At 43.3% G+C, this 18,291-nt stretch overlaps 1 protein-coding gene across 4 annotated transcripts in view; it reads right to left on the bottom strand.

Annotated features, from left to right (window-relative positions):
* CCDC9B (coiled-coil domain containing 9B) overlaps positions 1-18,291 on the bottom strand; it is a 106,245-nt gene that overhangs the window by 65,599 nt on the left and 22,355 nt on the right. For all 4 annotated transcript variants that reach the window (XM_067558000.1, XM_067558001.1, XM_067557999.1 and 1 more), the window contains exons 3-4: positions 17,600-17,704; positions 16,087-16,248 (exon numbers count right to left, since the gene is read on the bottom strand). In XM_067558000.1, coding sequence (XP_067414101.1) covers positions 16,087-16,248; positions 17,600-17,704 — 267 coding nt within the window. The remainder of the gene's footprint in view (positions 1-16,086; positions 16,249-17,599; positions 17,705-18,291) is intronic.

The raw sequence follows: 18,291 nt of genomic DNA, 5'->3' as shown, positions 1-18,291 counted from the left end.
CTAGTGAAAAGCTTTTTCCTATTGTCCAACCTAGACCTCCCCCCCTGCAACTTGAGACAGTTGCTCCTTGTTCTGTCATCTGCCACCACTGAGAACAGCCTATCTCCATCCTCCCTGGAACCCCCTTTCAGGTAGTTAAAGGCTGCTATCAAATCTCCCCTAATTCTTCTCTTCTGCAGGCTAAACAAGCCTAGTTTCCTCAGCCTCTCCTCATAAGTCTTGTGCTCCAGCCCCCTAATCATTTTTGTTACCCTCCGCTGGACTCTCTCCAACTTCTCTACATCCTTTTTGTAGTGGTGGTCCAAAACTGGACATAATACTCCAAATGCGGCCTCACCAATGCCGAATAGAGGGGAATAATCACTTCCCGCGATCTGCTGGCAATGCTCCTACTAATGCAGCCCAATTTGCTATTAGCCTTCTTGGCAACCAGGGAACACTGCTGGCTCATAACTAGCTTCTTATCCACTGTTACCCCAGGTCCTTTTCTGCAGAACTGCTGCCTATCTCGTCGGTCCCCAGTCTGTAGCTGTGCATCGGATTCTTCCGTCCTAAGTGCAGGACTCTGCACTTGTCCTTGTTGATCCTCATCAGATTTCTTTTGGCCCAATCCTCCAGTTTGTTTAGATCCTTCTGTATCCTATCCCTACCTTCCAGGGTATCTACCACTCCCCCCATCTTAGTGTCATCTGCAAACTTGCTGAGGGTGCAATCTACCCCATCCTCCAGATCATTAATGAAGATATTGAACAAAACCGGCCCCAGGACCGACCCCTGGGGCACTCCGCTTGTGACCGGCTGCCAGCTAGACATGGAGCCATTGATCACTACTCATTGAGCCCTACGCTGTAGCCAGTTGTCGATCCATTTTATAGTCCATTCATCCAATCCATACTTTTTAACTTGCTGATAAGAATACTGTGAGAGACCGTATCAGAAGCTTTGCTAAAGTCAAGGTTTCTAACCACCAGGGGAGTGAAGCTCTGGAACATCCTTCCAAGGGGAGCAATGGGGCAAGAAACCTAGCTGGCTTCAAAACTGAGCTTGATAAATTTATGGAGGGGATGGTATGATGGGACAGCCTAATTTGGCAATTGACTGATATTTGACTGATATAGTGGTAGATATGCCAATGGCCTGTGATGGGATGTTTGATGGTGTGGGTTCTGAGTTATTACAGAGAATTTTTCTTGGGTCTCTGGCTGGTGAGTCTTGCCCACATGCTCAGGGTTTAACTGATTGCCATATTTGGGGTTGGAAGGAATTTTCCCCCAGGGCAGATTGGCAAAGGCTCTGAGGATTTTTTGCCTTCCTCTGTAGCATGGGGCACGGCTCACTTGCTGGTGGATTCTCTGTACCTTAAAGTCTTTTACCATGATTTGAGGACTTTAATAACTCAGTCATAGGTTAGAGGTTTATTACAGGAGTGGGTGGGTGAGGTTCTGTGGCCTACATTGTGCAGGAGGTCAGACTAGATGATAATATTGGTCCCTTCTGGCCTTAGAGTATATGTGGTAAAAACAATGGAAGCTATCAGAGCTTATTCTCCTGTTGATTACACTGGTTTAACTCTGCATAACTCCATTAACTTCACAGGAGTTACTCTTGCTTGACACTGATATAAATGAGAAGAGAATCAGGGCCCAGGGTTCCCATTGACTCTAACATACAGAGCCTGTGCTAACAAACGTGGGAATTTTTTGTAAAATTCCCTAGTGCTGACACAGCTCTAGTTTCAAGTTTCATTGCAAACATTTGCATAGTTGTAATCTCTAATAATTTTTGTTGCCTTTTTTGGGACTTTTCCCATTTCTGCTGTGTCCTTTTTGAGATAAGCTCACTGAAAGCAAATATGGTATACAAGATGAGGATCTGCCATCAGTCAGTTGAATGTCATTCTTATAGTTTCAGTATTGTTCTCTATCCCCCTGTCAACACGGTTTACCATTTGATGTGCTAGTTTGGCTGCCGCTGTGAAATGAGTGGATGTCTTCAGTGAGCCACCCCCAGTGATGTCTAGATCTTTCTCCTGAGAGGTTAGAATTAATTCAGAATCCAGTTTGACAGCCAAAAGAATAAGCAGTCATTTTAATGAGCAGTGCAAACTGTCTTGGATGCCACTGCAGTAAGATATCCATGGTCAGTTTAACTATTGAGCCTAGGGAAATTGCTTGCTGTAGAGGGCGCCATCCTCACAAACTATATAAGCTGTGTTAAAGGCATGAGTAAGTCCTGCGTCCTGGCTGGTTGATGGCCATTCTGATACTTTGGCAGAGCTCCACAGACAGGAACGACTTTAGTTTATCAGAGTTGGGCCTGAGCCATAAAGTTCGAATCTGGATCCAAACTTCTCAAAAGTTCCAGTTGTCAGAGCCAAGATTTGCATTCCATCAGTTGTATAGTGCGATGTTTCTCAATGACTGGTCCATGGACCGGCCCCGGACCCGGAGATCTCCCTGACACAGTATAGGAAGCCGGTCCCTGGTATCAAAAAGGTTGAGAAAGACTGGTATAGTGCAATGTATTGGTTTTCAGTGTATGGGAAATGTTGCCTTCTAGTGGCTGGCCCACAGGGGCTATGTGGTGGGGCATGCCTCCAATCTTACTGATAAGCTAACGAACATTGCTGCACTCAGGCAGTGCCAGCTGAATGCACCTGCAGAACATGCTCCACCTGGAGAAGGGGAGCTTAAAAGGTTGAGACTGTTCCATATAAACTGGAGGGACGGGGTTTGTTTTCTTCCTAGGAGCAGGGAGACCATCAGGGACTACTTGCGATCTCTGCCAGCAAGGAGAGCTCAGTCTGAGGCAGTTGCTAGCCCATCCTTCTCCCCCTTCTTGTTTGGGGCAGACTGACACTATCAGCCTGATATGGATGAAGGGTCCTTGCATCCAATGAGTTGTGGAGTGGCCTAGGAAGTGCTGCCTGGGACTGGAGGCAAGTGAACTGTAACCAGAGGACCCTGAGTGTGAACTGACCTCCTGCTGGGAACAGACAGATTGTCCAGCAGTGGGTGTTCCTGTAGGTGACCCAGGGGTAACAAATTCAAAGAGACTATAGCTGAACCCAGGCCGAGGTTTGGCTGACTACAACTATTACAAGGGCAAAGTAAGGAAATTCTCCTTTGGTTAAAGGGTGAGAAGCCTGGCTATTGGAGCAGAAGGAACAGAGGTCTAGACCTAGCTCTGTGCATGCGATTAATAATTTTGCCAGTTCTCTGCGGCACATGGTTTTTTTAGAATAACAACCCACCAGGTAGTGCAGATTGGGATCCAGATTCATACACCCCAAGGTCAGAAGGGACCACTGTGATCATCCAGTCTGACCTCCTGTACAACACAGGCTAAAGAACTTCCCTCAAAATAATTCCTACGGCACAGCTTTTAGAAAAACATGCAACCTTGATTTTAAAATTGCCAGCAATGGAGAATCCAACACAACCCTTGGTAAAATATTCCAATGGTTAATTACCCTCACAGTTAAAAATGTATGCCTTATTTCCAATCTTAATTTGTCTATCTTCAACTTTCAGCCATTGGATTGTGTTGTACCTTTCTCTGCTAGACTGAAGAGCCAATTATCAAATATTTATTCCCAAGGTAGGTATTTATAAATAGAGTCCTGTGCTGATACAAATATGTGGATCTGCATCTGCTGGAATAAACTCTTACCCGACCCGCAATCTGCCCTCCCTCTTTTAGATTTAACCGCATCAGCCCATCAGCTGTTTTAGAGCCAGCAGCCCCCCATCAGCAGTTGAGCCCCTGCAATCCCAAACAGCTAATGAGCTCCCCCCACGTAACAGTTGATCAGCTGTTGAGCCTTGCCCACCGCCTAACAACTGATCAGCCTCTCCAGCCCACCTAGTAGCTGATCAGCTGTTGAGCCCTGCCCGCCGCCTAACAATTGATCAGCCCCTCCCACTCATGTAACAGCTGATCACCTGTTCCGACTGCGCCCCTGGCTGGCAGCTGTTCCAACCCTGCCCCAGAAGTCACAGAGGTCTCGACCTCCGTGGCCATCTGATCTGATCTGATCTGAAGAAATGGTCCACAGATATCCACGGATTTGCAGGGCTCTATTTATAAACTGTAATCAAGTCACTTCTGATCTGTCTCTTTGTTAAGTGAAATAGATTGAGTTCCTTGAGTCTATGACTATAAAGCACGTTTTCCAATCCTTTCATTATTCTTGTGGCTCTTCTCTGAACTCTCTAATTTATCAACATCCTTCTTGGATTGTGAATACCAGAACTGGACACAGTATTCCAGCAGTGGCTGCACCACATTACAGAGGTAAAGTAATCTCTCTACTCATGTTTGAGGTTTCTTCTTTTTATGCATCCACAGATAACATTAGCCCTTTTGGCAACAGCATTGCACTGGGAACTCATGTTCAGCTGACTATTCTCCAGGACCCCATATCTCTTTGAGAGTCAAACATCTACAAAGTTTAGGGGTTATTAGATCCTCGGCTTTGATTAGCACCCCATCTCTCATTTACTGGATCATGTCATGAGTAATACCAATAAAACTCCATTAACCCACTCTGTTGGTCAGCCAAAACACAGGATGTTTGAATGGGATGTTATGAATTGTAATCAACAGAATGTTTTAAAAGGATACTGTCAAGCTAAAAACCCATGTATTTATGTTTAGTTCCTTTTTTCTATTCTAATCATGTTCTTATAATGTGATATATACTTGTTATTCCTTGGATTTTATAACTAAACAAATCTTTAAAATCTGGCTTACTTTTCACTATTTAAGTATTTTCTGAATTTTACTCAAATTGTAATCACTCAAATTGGGCAATTAGATTCTACAATTGTAGAGTGAAGTGAGCCTACCAGTTTATAGTCAGTGGGACTGATTCTTCTCACACTTACACCAGTGCAAATCAAAAGTAACTCCATCGCCGTTAGCTGAATGTGGTAAGAGCAGAATTAAGCCTCTGAATAGCTTGTCTTGTGTTCTTGCACCAGAATGCAATACTGAGTAGAATAGTTAAGTCACACAGGCAATTTTGAAAATCCAACCTCCATCATCTTTGGGTTCAGACTATTGTAGGACAGTGTTTGTATAGCCAAAAACACCCCTATATTTGATTTTTCTGGAAAAGGTGTCATAAACACATGTATAGTGAGATTTTCTAAGTCACCTAAGGAATTTGGATGCCCAATTCTCATAAATATTACTGGAAAATAGGACTCCAAATTCTGTTGGTAGCTTTGAAAATCTTAGCTTTACATTCTTATTACATTTTCTAAAATACATTTTTTCAAGCCAAAACCTACGTAGTAAGCCCCAATATGCCTCATGATGCTCCCTTTATAAAGTGCCTTAATATTCTAATTTGGTTTTTGCTGCTTAAAAAAATGTGCTCATCATAATCTTGAGGCACATATACATTAATTAGGGAGCAGATGCAGCCGTGGCATAACACCATTGAAGTGAGTGGAATTAAATTAGAGATAAATATGGCTCACATGCTTTGTAATGAGGGGCAACATTTCAGAAAAATTTGGGGGGGTAGGAGGCAAAGTTGTGTCAGCATATAGAACATTGTGTGATTATATCCTGCAAAGCTGGAGGTAAGGTGGAGCGGAAGACGTAATGGAGCACATAGACCTATGAAAAGCTGCTAGAGGACTGCCCCCTTGCACCACCACAAATGACAGCTCTGTTTAGAGTAAAGGAAGTGCAAGGTTTTGCCCTTTTCCTTTCTGTCCCCCTACTTCCCTAATTTCCCCAATTTTTCCCCTTTTATAAACTATTCTGAATTCTCTTTTCTTTTTTGGGTCTCCAGCTGCTTTTCTGGAGGCAGAAACTTATCAGTACCTCCTTCATTTATCCATCTCTTGCATCCCAATCATCAACCATGAAGTGGGACTGCTAATCACTGAGGATGAGGTAGAGGTTAAGGATAATCTAGGCATGGCCCAATATCCAAACAGATACATTGCCTCAGTTCTTAGAGAGGCTAATGAAGAGTTTAGGGATCGTGGCAGGGCGGCTAATAGGATTGAGGATATGGAGGTAGAAATTACCGCATCCAAGGAAGAAGCCACACTCAAACAGCTTAGTGGGACTAAATTGGGGGACCCAGATAATCTCCATCCAAGGATATTAAAGGTACTGGCACATGAAATTGCAAGCCCATTAGCAAGGATTTTTAATGAATCTGTAAACTCAGGGGTTGTACTGTATGACTGGAGAATTGCTAACAAAGTTCCTATTTTTAAGAAAGGGAAAAAAAGCTAACCGGGTAATTACAGGCCTGTTAGTTTGACCTCAGTAGTATGCAAGGCGTTGGAAAAATTTTTGAAAGAGAAAGTAGTTAAGGACATCGAGGTTAAAGGTAATTGGGATAAAATACAACAGTATAAGCTTTACAAAAGGTAGATTGTGCCAGACCAACTTGATCTTTTTTGAGAAGATAACAGATTTTTTAGACAAAGGAAATGCAGTGGATCTAATTTACCTAGATTTTAGTAAGCATTTGATATGGTTCCACATGGAGACTTATTAGTTGAATTGGAAAAGATGGGGATTAATATGAAAATTGGAAGGTGGATAAGGAACTGGTTAAAGGGGAGACTACAACGACTCATACTGAAAGGTGAACTGTCAAACTGGAGGGAGATTACAAGTGGAGTTCCTCAGGGATCAGTCTTGGGACCAATCTTATTTAACCATTTTATTACTGACCTTGGCACAAAAAGTGGGAGTGTGCTAATAAAGTTTGTGGATGATTCAAAATTGGGTGGTATTGCTAATACAGAGAAAGACCGGGATCTCATACAACAAGATGTGGATGACCTTGTAAACTGGAGTAATAAAAATAAGATGAAATTTAATAGTGGAAAATGCAAGGTCATGCACTTAGGGACTAATAACAAGAACTTTTGCTATAAACTGTGACGCATCAGTTGGAAGTGACAGAGGAAGAGAAGGACCTGGGTGTATTGGTTTATCACAGGATGACTATGAACTGTGTCTGTGAAAAAAGCTAATGCGGTCCTAGTATGCATCAGGCGAAGTATTTCAAGTAGAGATAGAGAGGTGTTAGTACCATTATACAAGATGTTGATCGGACCTCATCTGGAATACTGTGTGCAGTTCTGGTCCCCCATTTTAAGAAAGATGAATTCAAACAGGAACAGGTGCAGAAAAGGGCTACTAGGATAATCTGCAGAATGGAAAACCTGCCTTTTGAGAGGAGACTCAAAGAGCTTGGCTTGTTTAGCATAACCAAAAGAAGGTTGAGGGGAGATATGATTGCTCTCTATAAATACATTAGAGGGATAAATACCAGAGAAGGAGAGAGTTATTTAAGTTCATCACCAATGTGGACACAAGAACTAATGGATATAAACTGGCCATTAGGAAGTTTAGACTTGAAATTAGATGAAGGTTTCTAACCATCAGGGGAGTGAAGTTCTGGAACAGCCTTCCAAGGGGAGCAGTGGGGCAAGAAACCTAGCTGGCTTCTAGACTGACCTTGATACGTTTTTATGGAAGGGATGGTATGATGGGACAGCCTAATTTGGCAATTGACTGATCTTTGACTACTAGCGGTAAATATGCCCAATGGCCTGTGATGGGATGGTAAATGGGCTGGGTTCTGATTTACTATAGAGAATTCTTTCTTGGGTTCTGGCTGGTGAGTCTTGCCCACATGCTCAGGATTTAACTGATTGTCAAATTTTTTGGGTTGGGAAAGAATTTTCCCGCAAGGCAGATTGGGATAGGCCCTGGGGGTTTTTCGCCTTCCTCTGCAGAATGGGGCATGGCTCACTTGCTGGTGGATTCTCTGTACCTTGAAGTTTTTAAATCATTATTTGAGAACTTCAATAACTCAGTCATAGGTTAGGGGTCTATTACAGGAGTGGGTGGGTGAAGTTCTATGGCCTGCATTGTGCAGGAGGTCAAACTAGATGATCATAATGTTCCCTTCTGACCTTATAGTCTGAATCTATGAGAACACTCTACCTGAATGGGTTACATGTCAAGAACACTGCATCCAAAATACTAGATCACTTCTTTATCACCATTGTAATGGAAATGGAGGATAACTTGCTCCCAACACCAGTAAAGAGCTCCTGGGAACTACAGCAGTGACTATTTCTTTTTCAAAATGGGCCCATTTGTCCTATAGGGCCAGATCCTGCAAGGTCATAATATATCTCTGAGTACCCATGGTGTCTACTGAAGTTAGTGGGTTGCTCAACACTTTTCAGGATTGGATCTTTAAAATGCTACCTGTGGCTGAGTATCCTTTTCCCATTTCTAGCGTGACTCAGAAGTTCTACCTCAGCTTTACTAACCACTGTATATTGCTTGAATCTGATGTCATGCTGATGTTCTCAGCATTCTCTCAAGTATCAACATTGCCATGGAACATCTGTGCCCCACTGGTGATTAACCTAGCGCTAGGGACACCACTGGAAGTACACTTCGCCACCCTTGATTCCAAACAAACACATCTGGTACACTGAGCTGTGCTGAAGAGGTTAATTAATGCGCTGGAGTTCCCTCCCTCATGTGAGCTGCTCAGTACTCTGGGTGGCATTTTATAAATAAGGCCAGTTTGAGGGGGCAGGGGAATGGAAGTACTTTTGCATGGCTCAGAGTACTAATAATGAGATACTAATCTATAACCTCTACATCAACAACTCAAATCCAGTCTCTGTCAGTAGTTGATACCTGGGGCCATTCGGAGGTCTATGCAAATGAGGTGATTGTTTCAGTCCAGTTTCTGTTACACAGATAACACCGTCACAAATGGCACTCAGCAAGAGGCCAAGGATGGGCATGGAGAATTAATTAATCTCCCACCATTAGAAGTGGTCCTTTCCAGAATAAGGATGAGACGCGTTGGAGAGAACTGTAAATTTAAAACTTTGCGCTACTGGTGCCTGGATTATAGTTGTGCTGATCCTGCTCCCAGTAAAGTCAATGCAAGCTGACTTTCCCTGGGTATGTAGCAGAGCCCTGCAGGCCTGTCAATTGAGCAACTTCTCTGCACCACAGAGAATCCCTCCCTAAGGGGAGAAGGGGGCCCAGATGGATCAGCACAAATTTGGGAAACTCTAACCTAGTCCCTTTAATACCAAAAGAGTTAGGAAGGTCAGAAGTGGTGACGAGAGGCTATGGGAGAGGAATTATGCAAAGCTGCTGTCTGCAGAAACCTAGTGAAACCTGAAAATCAAAGAGAAACCAATATTTAAATAAAGCTAACAGGTTAGGGGTTAGTGCTTAAAAGTGTTTATTGGGTTTTCAGCAGATACAGCACATCTAGATAATGTGTCATTAGAATTAAATGTACCATTAGGAAGGAATAGAGCACAAGTGAGGCAATTAAGCACAGCACAGATTATCTGGGATTAGGGGGAGTGATGCTTTTCTTAAGGAAGAATACAGGAGTCAGATCTATTTCGTAGGATAATGACTAGTTGGGTGGGGGGGGGGGAAGTCAAATGTGGAGATTATGGAAAGCTGACTGGATTTTCTGGACATTTTTCCCTCCTTGGATCCTTTCCAGCAAACTAATTCACAAAATCCTCATTCCAGCCACTTGATTTAATGTACACATGTTTTCTTTAACTCTTTTTGCTCGCATAACAATATTGGTTACTTCATTAATCTCTTGTTTCTAATCTCGAGTGCCTGGAGTGATCACTTCCCAGGGTGAAAAGTTCCAGAGGGGTAGCCGTGTTAGTCTGTATGCAGCAAAAACAACGAGTCATGTAGCACCTATAACACTAACAAATTCCTGCGGGCATAAGCTTTCGTGAGCTGCAACCCACTTCATCAGATGCATCTGACGAAGTGGGTTGCAGCCCACGAAAGCGTATGCCTGCAGGAATTTGTTAGTCTTTAAGGTGCTACAGGACTCTCGTTGTTTTCACTTCCCAGGGGTTTCTGTCCCTCCAACACACCCAGGAGCTGATATGCACTCTGGCATGACACGCCCCCTGCTGTCTTTTCCTGCTTAAATATAGTATTGCCCTGGCAGAGCTTCAACTCTCTCAGTAAATCTCTGTAGGCTGTGGAGAGCCAGTTGGGGTCTGCTGCGCTCCAGCTGCTTTGAGCTTCACAGGAGTTAGTCACCAATTTTGGCAACACCTTCACTATATCACAAATGTCGGTGAAACAGGGCCTGATCCAAAGCCCATTGAAGTCAATGGAAAGGCTCCTGTTGATGTCAGTGGGCGATGAACCAGGTTTTGTTGTAAATGTAGCATCTGCAGTGACAAATCACTAAACAAATGAGCAGGAATCAGGGTATCATGTATCGAGCCATAACTGAGGCTCTTGAAAGTCTGTGGTCCAAGACCTCACACCTGCAAGCCCTCCATGTGCAGAATTCTCGTTGACTTCAGTGGGAGTCCCACACATGGAAAGCTTGCAGGAGCAGACCCTGCATGGAGTCGCAAAGTAAAGAGGTTGTCACAGCTAGAAGAAAACCATCTGGAGCTCCAGCTGGAATAACAAACAAATAATACATGCCGGTTATGCCTTTGCAGAGTTCTTCTATTGGCCCTACATGCCTTTGCCTGGCTTCACATCTTTCTCTGTGCCACTGACCTAAAACGGACAACTTGTGATTAGAGGCTCTGATATTAGATATTTAGATGAAGTCAGAGAAGCTGCGATTGTCTCATGTATACTGATTAACTGCTATATTGTAACTTGTGATGTACACATTTGCACGGCAACCTGTGTATTTTAACGTCAACAAAAATGTAAGGTTAAAAACCTGCCAGTTCAGGAGGAAGTTTCAAAGTGAAGCAAGCTTGGAGAAACACAAACCGAACACTCTCCAGTTTATGCACTTTGCTAAGCCTTGTGCTCTCTCTTTTCAGTTACATTAGATATTTACGTTTGAAAGAAAATATTCTCCCTTGCAACCCAGCTTCTCCTCTTCTTGACCCTGGCATTTGCCATGGAAAGAAAGGTGATATCACAAATAAAGTGATTTAATAACTGTGGTTTATATCTCAGTGCCACCAACCAAAACACAATAGGGTTTTCCAGTCCACGTTTGATTGCCAGGCAGAGGAGCCTAATTGCCAACTAGCAGCTTCTTATGCCTTCAGAGGTCCCGTGAATGCCTTAATAGGACAGCAGTAGTAGATAAGTCCAAAGCTGATCTGAAATAAAATACAACTTAGTCCAAGATTCTACAAAATTGATTTCCCCTCCTCCACTACACATGCTCCCTCATTTACACACACACTCCTCCTATTCCTATTTTAATAATGAAATTGAATGTAACTAAATGAGGGTTCTGCAGTGACGGCACTGAAACACTTAAAACAATGAACTGATTTTCCTCCAACACCAATCCAGGCTAATGGACACTGCTTTACACGAACATGTGGGAGACCAGGATGAGAACTTAGATTTTATGCTGTAGATCATGCTCTGGGCTCCAGGAGTTAGAGCCTATTTGGGAGAGCCACATGTGAAGAAAACGTAATTAGTCCACCTCTAAGACCACAAGCAGAACTATGTAGCTAAAAGAGACATTGGAAGATAATTAACTCTTTCATTTGTAATGTTCAGTGAATAATAATGGATGTAGCGATTTCTATGTAGACACTACATAGTCCCAGAGCAGAAGCATCTCTTCTTCCATCTCACGAGGGGCTTTGGTTGTGGTGGAATGTGATTTCATTGGAAGGGGAGGATCATATTTAATACAATTGGCAATCTATTTGGAAAGAATGAAATAAGGGGCCTGAATCCTTTCCTATGCTCCTGAAAAATGATTTTGAAAGGAATCTTATTTCCTAAATGATTCAGTTCCTTTAAGGTAACGTTTAATGGCTCTACAATTGCATAGTGATTGCAGCCCCATCTCCTTTGTGGAGATGGGTGAACAAACGGAGAAATGAATTCAAAGGGCATCAGAGGGACAAAATCAGGAGAACTTTTCCAAACCAACTCATAAAGGAGTAGTGACTCTGCCTGCATTTAGGCTACTGGCCAGGTTTTCTTCCTCTTTGTGTAGTGGGAGTTGTGGGGTATTAGCTTCATATACCTGGGAAATGTTCTTGGTTTTAATCTAAGCCATGTCAGTGAACCCAGATACCATGAAACAAATTCATCTCTATATCAGAGCTTGGGGCAGGAACCAGGAAGTTCTAATTGGGCAAAATTTTGTTACCTCTGCACCTCCACCATACTGGGTTGCCTGATGCAGGTTGGAACAGGCAGCAGGGCTTCACTAACCTACACCCAGCTTCTCTTAACCATGACGGGCCATTCTGTCAGGCAGTAATACCACAGGAATGCCATCCCTCCCTTGTTCTAGCATGCCCCTACACAACAGGGACTCTGCAGGAGCTTGGCACAGCATTCGCGTTGTCAATCCTATGCCATCCAGTGACTCCTCCGTTGTGCAGGGCATTTCCTGGGGACTATTAGGGCAGCTTTAGGACTCTTTTATGCTAGCAGAGTCAGTGTAAAGGCTGTGTCAATCACCTGTGAATCAGGCGTATGTACTAGGTGTGTAATAAAAATGTCATTATTATTAATAATAAATCCACGAGAGTTTGGTGGCACCTTAAAGACCAACAAATGTCTTTGGGCATAAGCTTTCGTGGGCAGAAACCCACTTTGTTAGTCTTCAAGGTGCCACCGAACTCTCATTGTTTTGCTGAAAACAAACTAACATGGCTACCCCTCTGGAATAAATCCTATGTCACTCACCACCTTGAATGAATTAAATGCCAATCTTCACTGGAAAAACGTAACATCTCTTTGTTCTAAAGGTTCTCATGGGGAAAAGGCAGCTTTTAAAGAACTCAATTCCAGTTATTATTCAGTGAGTCCCTACGGGTGGTTTACTCTTGTTCCCACTGAAGTCAATGGCAAAATCACTGACTTCATTGACAACAGGATCAGACCCACAGACTACATCAGCCCCTTACGCAACTAAGCACCACAGCCTGTATCCTTACACTACTAACTGCCAGGTCTTTATCAGGCACTTCTTGGCAAATAACTTCTGTCAGAGCAGAAGACATAGGTGGGATTCTTTTTTGTCTTTGCACATGGACACAAACACTTCATGTGCGTTCAAAAGTGAAGAGAGAACTTTTTGGGTGCCTTCTGCCTTTTCTATCCGTCTCTGATCAAGCTTGAAGACATAATACTTTCCACAGTGGAAATCTCAGACACAGTGTTTGGGGAAGAAGAGGGAATTTCAGAGCTCTGTGTCTGGGAGTAGCTGATTAGTTTTGTATACCCAGTTCTTCTGGGCCAGGTGGGAGCCCCCACGATGACCCCCCCAGCTTCATATTTTTGTTATAATTGTTCTTTACCCAGAGGAGGGTTTGGCTATATGAAATGTCCATCTGTTATGAATTTACTTCTCTGGAAGTTGGCTACTGATACAAACAAGCAGATGAATTGAAATCTCCATCTTCTTACAGTCACCTGGCACGCTTGTTGATGAGGAGACCAATTCCCCAGAAGAATTCTGGTTCTTCTTAACTTATCATCTTTAACAATATGTATCCCTGGGACATGAAACACCATTCTAGCATTCGTGCTGCCCACATGACTAGACTTAGCATCACCTTCATTCCTGGAAAGCATCTTGATCACTGATATACACAGTATGCTAGAGCAGCTGTATTGTCCATCTATATCATCCTATAAACACTCAGAAGTTTTGTTTTGAGAACTACCAAAATAAACCAGTTAATTCCAGAATAAAGGGCCAAAACCTCAGGCCCTTGCTCTGTTTTTATTCAGTCTTTACTCAGGCAGACTCTTGCTGATTTCGGTGGGAACTGTAACCACTCCAATGTTTTATTTCTGTGCGAGTTTGCATGAGTAAGAAACTAGTAAAATCTGAGGAAGGACATGGGGATTTCCTCTCAGAGATAGGATCGCTTCTCTCACCATAGGACCATTTGACTTGGGTAGGGTAAAAAAGTTTCCTTGCAAGTCCCATCATCCTGAACATTTGGCATCTGCCATCAGGTTTACCCTTCCAGAGTCCCAAAGCAGTGTACCTTCATTGGTCTCCTCTTTCAGCCACCATGATAAAATGAACTCAGCATTCACTGGAAGGTGACATTTCTGGCCTAGAATACTTTTTGTGAGTCCAATGTCAGTCCATAAACAAGTCTTGAATGGAGATGGCCGCAAGGAATCAGTGGCAGGCAGGATGTGACCAGCCCATCAGTTGATATCTTTCCTTGTGATTGTATATCTATAGCACTTCATTGAGGTTTAGCTCATTTTCATCTGAAGAAAAGAAGTTCACTACCTTTGTGGTCAGTAGTACACCCAGATGACTCGTTCTCTGCGTTTGACACAGTTATGAGGGATTGATGATCAGGGGCTTGTAGAGAAACCCCATCTCAATCTTAACTGTAATGTGCTACTAGCAACACTATAATATGAAGGAAGTTGTGGAAAAGAAGAGGGTCCCACTTTGTCAACTTTGACCCTGGGTGGCTGTTGCACTTTCAAGTGCATGGTATGCAATGGACATCCAGGTATCTAGTTTTCTCTTTGTGTTTAGATCTTTGTGGAACTGAATTAGGTCTAGTACCATATCAGAATGAGAAGTGGTACTACTTTCATATACTGGACACAGCTGTCTGCCTGGAGAGCACAGCATAGTTTCATCACAGAGGGTGCACTTGTGTCCTCATTTTACATACTGTGTTTCTTTTTCATTTCCATAGCAAATGTATTGAATTTAGCAACTCTGTCTTTGACTCTTCTCAGCAGAAGGGGCACTGCTGTGACTGATTAGTTCAGAGGCAGAGAACAGGGACTGATTCTATGCAGCTTGAGGCAGCTGTTGGACCTCCTGAGGGCACAGAAAGTTCAGGAATGGTGACTTCTGCCTGTTAATCAGACATGGAAAGGAAAACCCATAGTGTCTGGCTTGGCGGCAACCTGTAACACAGAATAAGCATTCACTGCAAGGTCAAGCAACGAGACGGTAGATTGGGAAGGGGCCAATTCTCTTTAAAACACAAATATCTTCAATAATTAGCAATGGTGAGAAGACATACTATGAAAAACACATGAATGGCGAATGTGATTCAACTCTAATATAAATTGTTTCTCTTGCTTTTAAATATATTTGAGTGATAGGAGAAGGTGTTGAATTGACAGACCTAGGAACAGAAAGGATTGGGAGGGTGGAACCCTCCTCATGTGTCTCAACCATGATTTGGAGGGACCACACCTAAAACTGAAACAAATGATCAATCTGCAGAGACTGCTAGCCAGGGTGCCAATTAGTGCCACTTGTGATGGTGATGGTGGCTAGTGATGTGGTCAGCTGTCCATTGGGAACTGGATTGAGATTGCCAGCTGATGTTGTTATGGTTTGAGTGTATGCCTAGAGGATGCAGTGAGTGCATTTTATAAATAGAATATACATATAAATAATAAACTCATTTCGGATAGGCCAGAAAGAGTCATCAAATGCAACAGTGTCTGGTTCTGCCAACCTGGGTTGGATTCTAACTAGAAATTGGTCCCAAGCTGTGAATTTCAGATCCACATTCAAATTGCAACTTCCCTGAAGTGTGAGGTTCAGTTCAGATCCATTTCTAGTTCAAGCCACTGACCTAGAAGCAAAAGTCTAAGTCTGGCAAACTTTTAAAGTTTCCCTCTTTAAGGCACCAACTTCAGCTTCAAGTTAGCATCCAGAGGTTTTTCAAGTCTCTCTTAGCTGTGACTGACTACTGATGATATCTTATCTCTGAGAGTAAGCAATGAGTGTAAGATGGGGAAAGATACGGAAATTAATTCAGCTTTACTAGGCTTGGAAATGGGATGCCTTTGGCAGCAGGAATCCAGAGTGTCATCATGCACACACAGATCACAGGAGGGTATTTAAAAAGGAAGTCCTCTTGTGTTAATCCTGGACTTGGCAGCAATGCACACATCGAGGAAGTAATTGCAAGCATCAGCTAAGTAAGGAACAGGAAGACATTGAACAAAGCACCAAGTTGAGAGAATGAGAACAGGGACCCCTTCTAACACAGAGAAAGCAATGTGTTAAGTGTCTAGTGATGCATCATTTTAAAGACCCACCTTGGCTTTGTTGTCCATAGTAACAGCCAGCTGCATCCTCTTCCCCATCCTGAATGTAAACATATGATCTGCTTCCTCCTCATCTTCCTCCTCACTGCCGACTCCAAACCCTGGGCTGGTGAGGCAGCTGCTTTCCCATTTCTCACTCACCACCCTTTTCTCCTGAAAATCCAATCCGTCTGGTTAGAAAACAGGCCCTTTGGGGTTGACAGTGTGTTTCCATTTTAGGAACTCCTCTGCCTCAACAGTTGGGAGAGGGCAGCTATGGAAAAATCAGGTTTTGCACCACAGAATGCTTTTCACTCACATTACAATACCATGACATTCTTCCAAAGAGCGAAACAACAGGCACTTTGTCTGATTTAGCAGTGAAATCGACAAATCTGAGTGGGTCTGGAAAACCCATTGCACTTACAAATCTGACATTTCAGACTAGAATGTCAAAGGTTTAGGAAACAGCTGTCATCATTTTCTGTTTAATGCTTTCAGCTAGATTGTGCAACCCTAAATCCTGGTGGTGACCACTTATTGTTGACACCAGCAGACTATTGGTGTGAGTAAATGCTCACCATCATAAGGGCTGGACAATCTAGTCCGCAGAATGTTCAGGCTGGTTAATAACATCTTTCATCTCCTGTATGCAACAGTGCAAGTCTACAGTAAAGTAAGGGCCAGTGTTTTGCTGGAAAGAGGGGAAGACATTCTACAACAATCCAACACCAGAGAAAAAAGACAAGGGCACGTTTGGCCTTTTTACTCCATTAGCTCTGCTGTCATTGTATTCACTTTAACACAGAGCTGCACACAGAGTTTCCAGGAGGTCTTGCCTTGTGATGTACTGGGTCTTAAACTGCTAGAAGGAGTGCATCAGGCCTTGAATTACCTCCTCTCTAATCCAGCTTCTGGTGAATGGGCAGACTGTCTGTTGGTGATTTGTTTAAGCCCTCTCTAGATCCACAGATATATAACTCAGCCCATGAGTTACAAAGTTTGCATGGGATGTGGGAATCCCTAACGGCCACTTGTTCTGTTTGTTCTTAAGGCTGACCCTTGTTTAAAGAAAGGAGGGAAAATGCCCTGTTTGGACCTATGATATTTTCTTCTTACGTGTGTGTTCTGCAGTTAAATCTACCCCTTGGTGCACATCTGGAACTCCTGATTTTCACCCTACAGTATATATCTATTTTGGATGTTTATCTGCGACCATGTTTATATCCATGTCTGGGAGTTTGTGCATGTGTGAGTGTGATATATACATGCTCACATACCTGCTTGCTTATATTTGTATATATACTTGCATCTGTGGGAACAGGTTTGTGTGTGCCGGCTAACGTACCTCTCTGCATGAATCTATTCAGAACATTTAAGTCTTTTGGGGAGTGGTTAGTTTCTGATTCCTGATACTTTGACTGTTGTGCATGCTGCCTATTCCAGAGATAGGAGCTCTGAGGTTAGTAACGAGGGACTTCTTTAGTGAGACATTCACTTGTCCTAAAGGAGAAGCAAGACTTACATTATGGGCTTTGGTGATAGTAATAGTCAGACCATCCTGCTTGGGTCTCCTCGAGGTGACAGCCATTCCCTCCTGCTCTGCTCGCTTTCTGTCCTCTTCTATTTCCTGAAACAGTCAAGTCCACATCCAACATCAGATCTTCCAAAGGCCTGTGACAAATCAAGCCCACTCAGCCAGTGAGAGGAAAGGACCATGAGCTCTGCATGTACAACATTGGGGTCCAGAGCCATCATAATGAACCACAAAAGCAAAGGCCAGGTGATTTCTGTGCTCGCCAGGACCTCACGCGATTTAGAGGCATAGCCCATCATCCTATTTGCATTCCTACTGGAGAACACATGGGCCCAACTCAACATTTGGAAAGAAAGTTGACTTGCTGTGTGTCTCTCGTCCATGCGTTCTGAGCACAGCTTGTTCTCCGAGAAAGCTGTACCAGAATGTTTTCCTTGAGTGCGTATGTTCCCTAGTCATTTGTTATCAGCCCATTAGAGCTGGGAACTGTAGGCCCAGGGTACATAACAAGGAACAAGCATGTGATCTATAGGATACAAGGCTTCCTGCCTCTCCAGGCATATCTACTCTGCACCTGTGAACATGCTTCTCAGCTCAGGTAGGCAGATGAGTTAGATCACTAAAAACAGCAGTGTAGCAGGGGGTAGCACAGGCAGTGGTTTGTGCTAGCTGCCAGGGCA

This window comes from Emydura macquarii, unplaced genomic scaffold (assembly GCF_026122565.2).
Source record: "Emydura macquarii macquarii isolate MOO-44397 ecotype Brisbane River unplaced genomic scaffold, CSIRO-AGI_Emac_v2 contig_1876, whole genome shotgun sequence".
Classification (NCBI taxonomy): Eukaryota; Metazoa; Chordata; order Testudines; family Chelidae; genus Emydura; species Emydura macquarii.
Note: the sequence above shows the minus strand (reverse complement) of the source record. Positions and strands in the feature narration are given on the sequence as shown.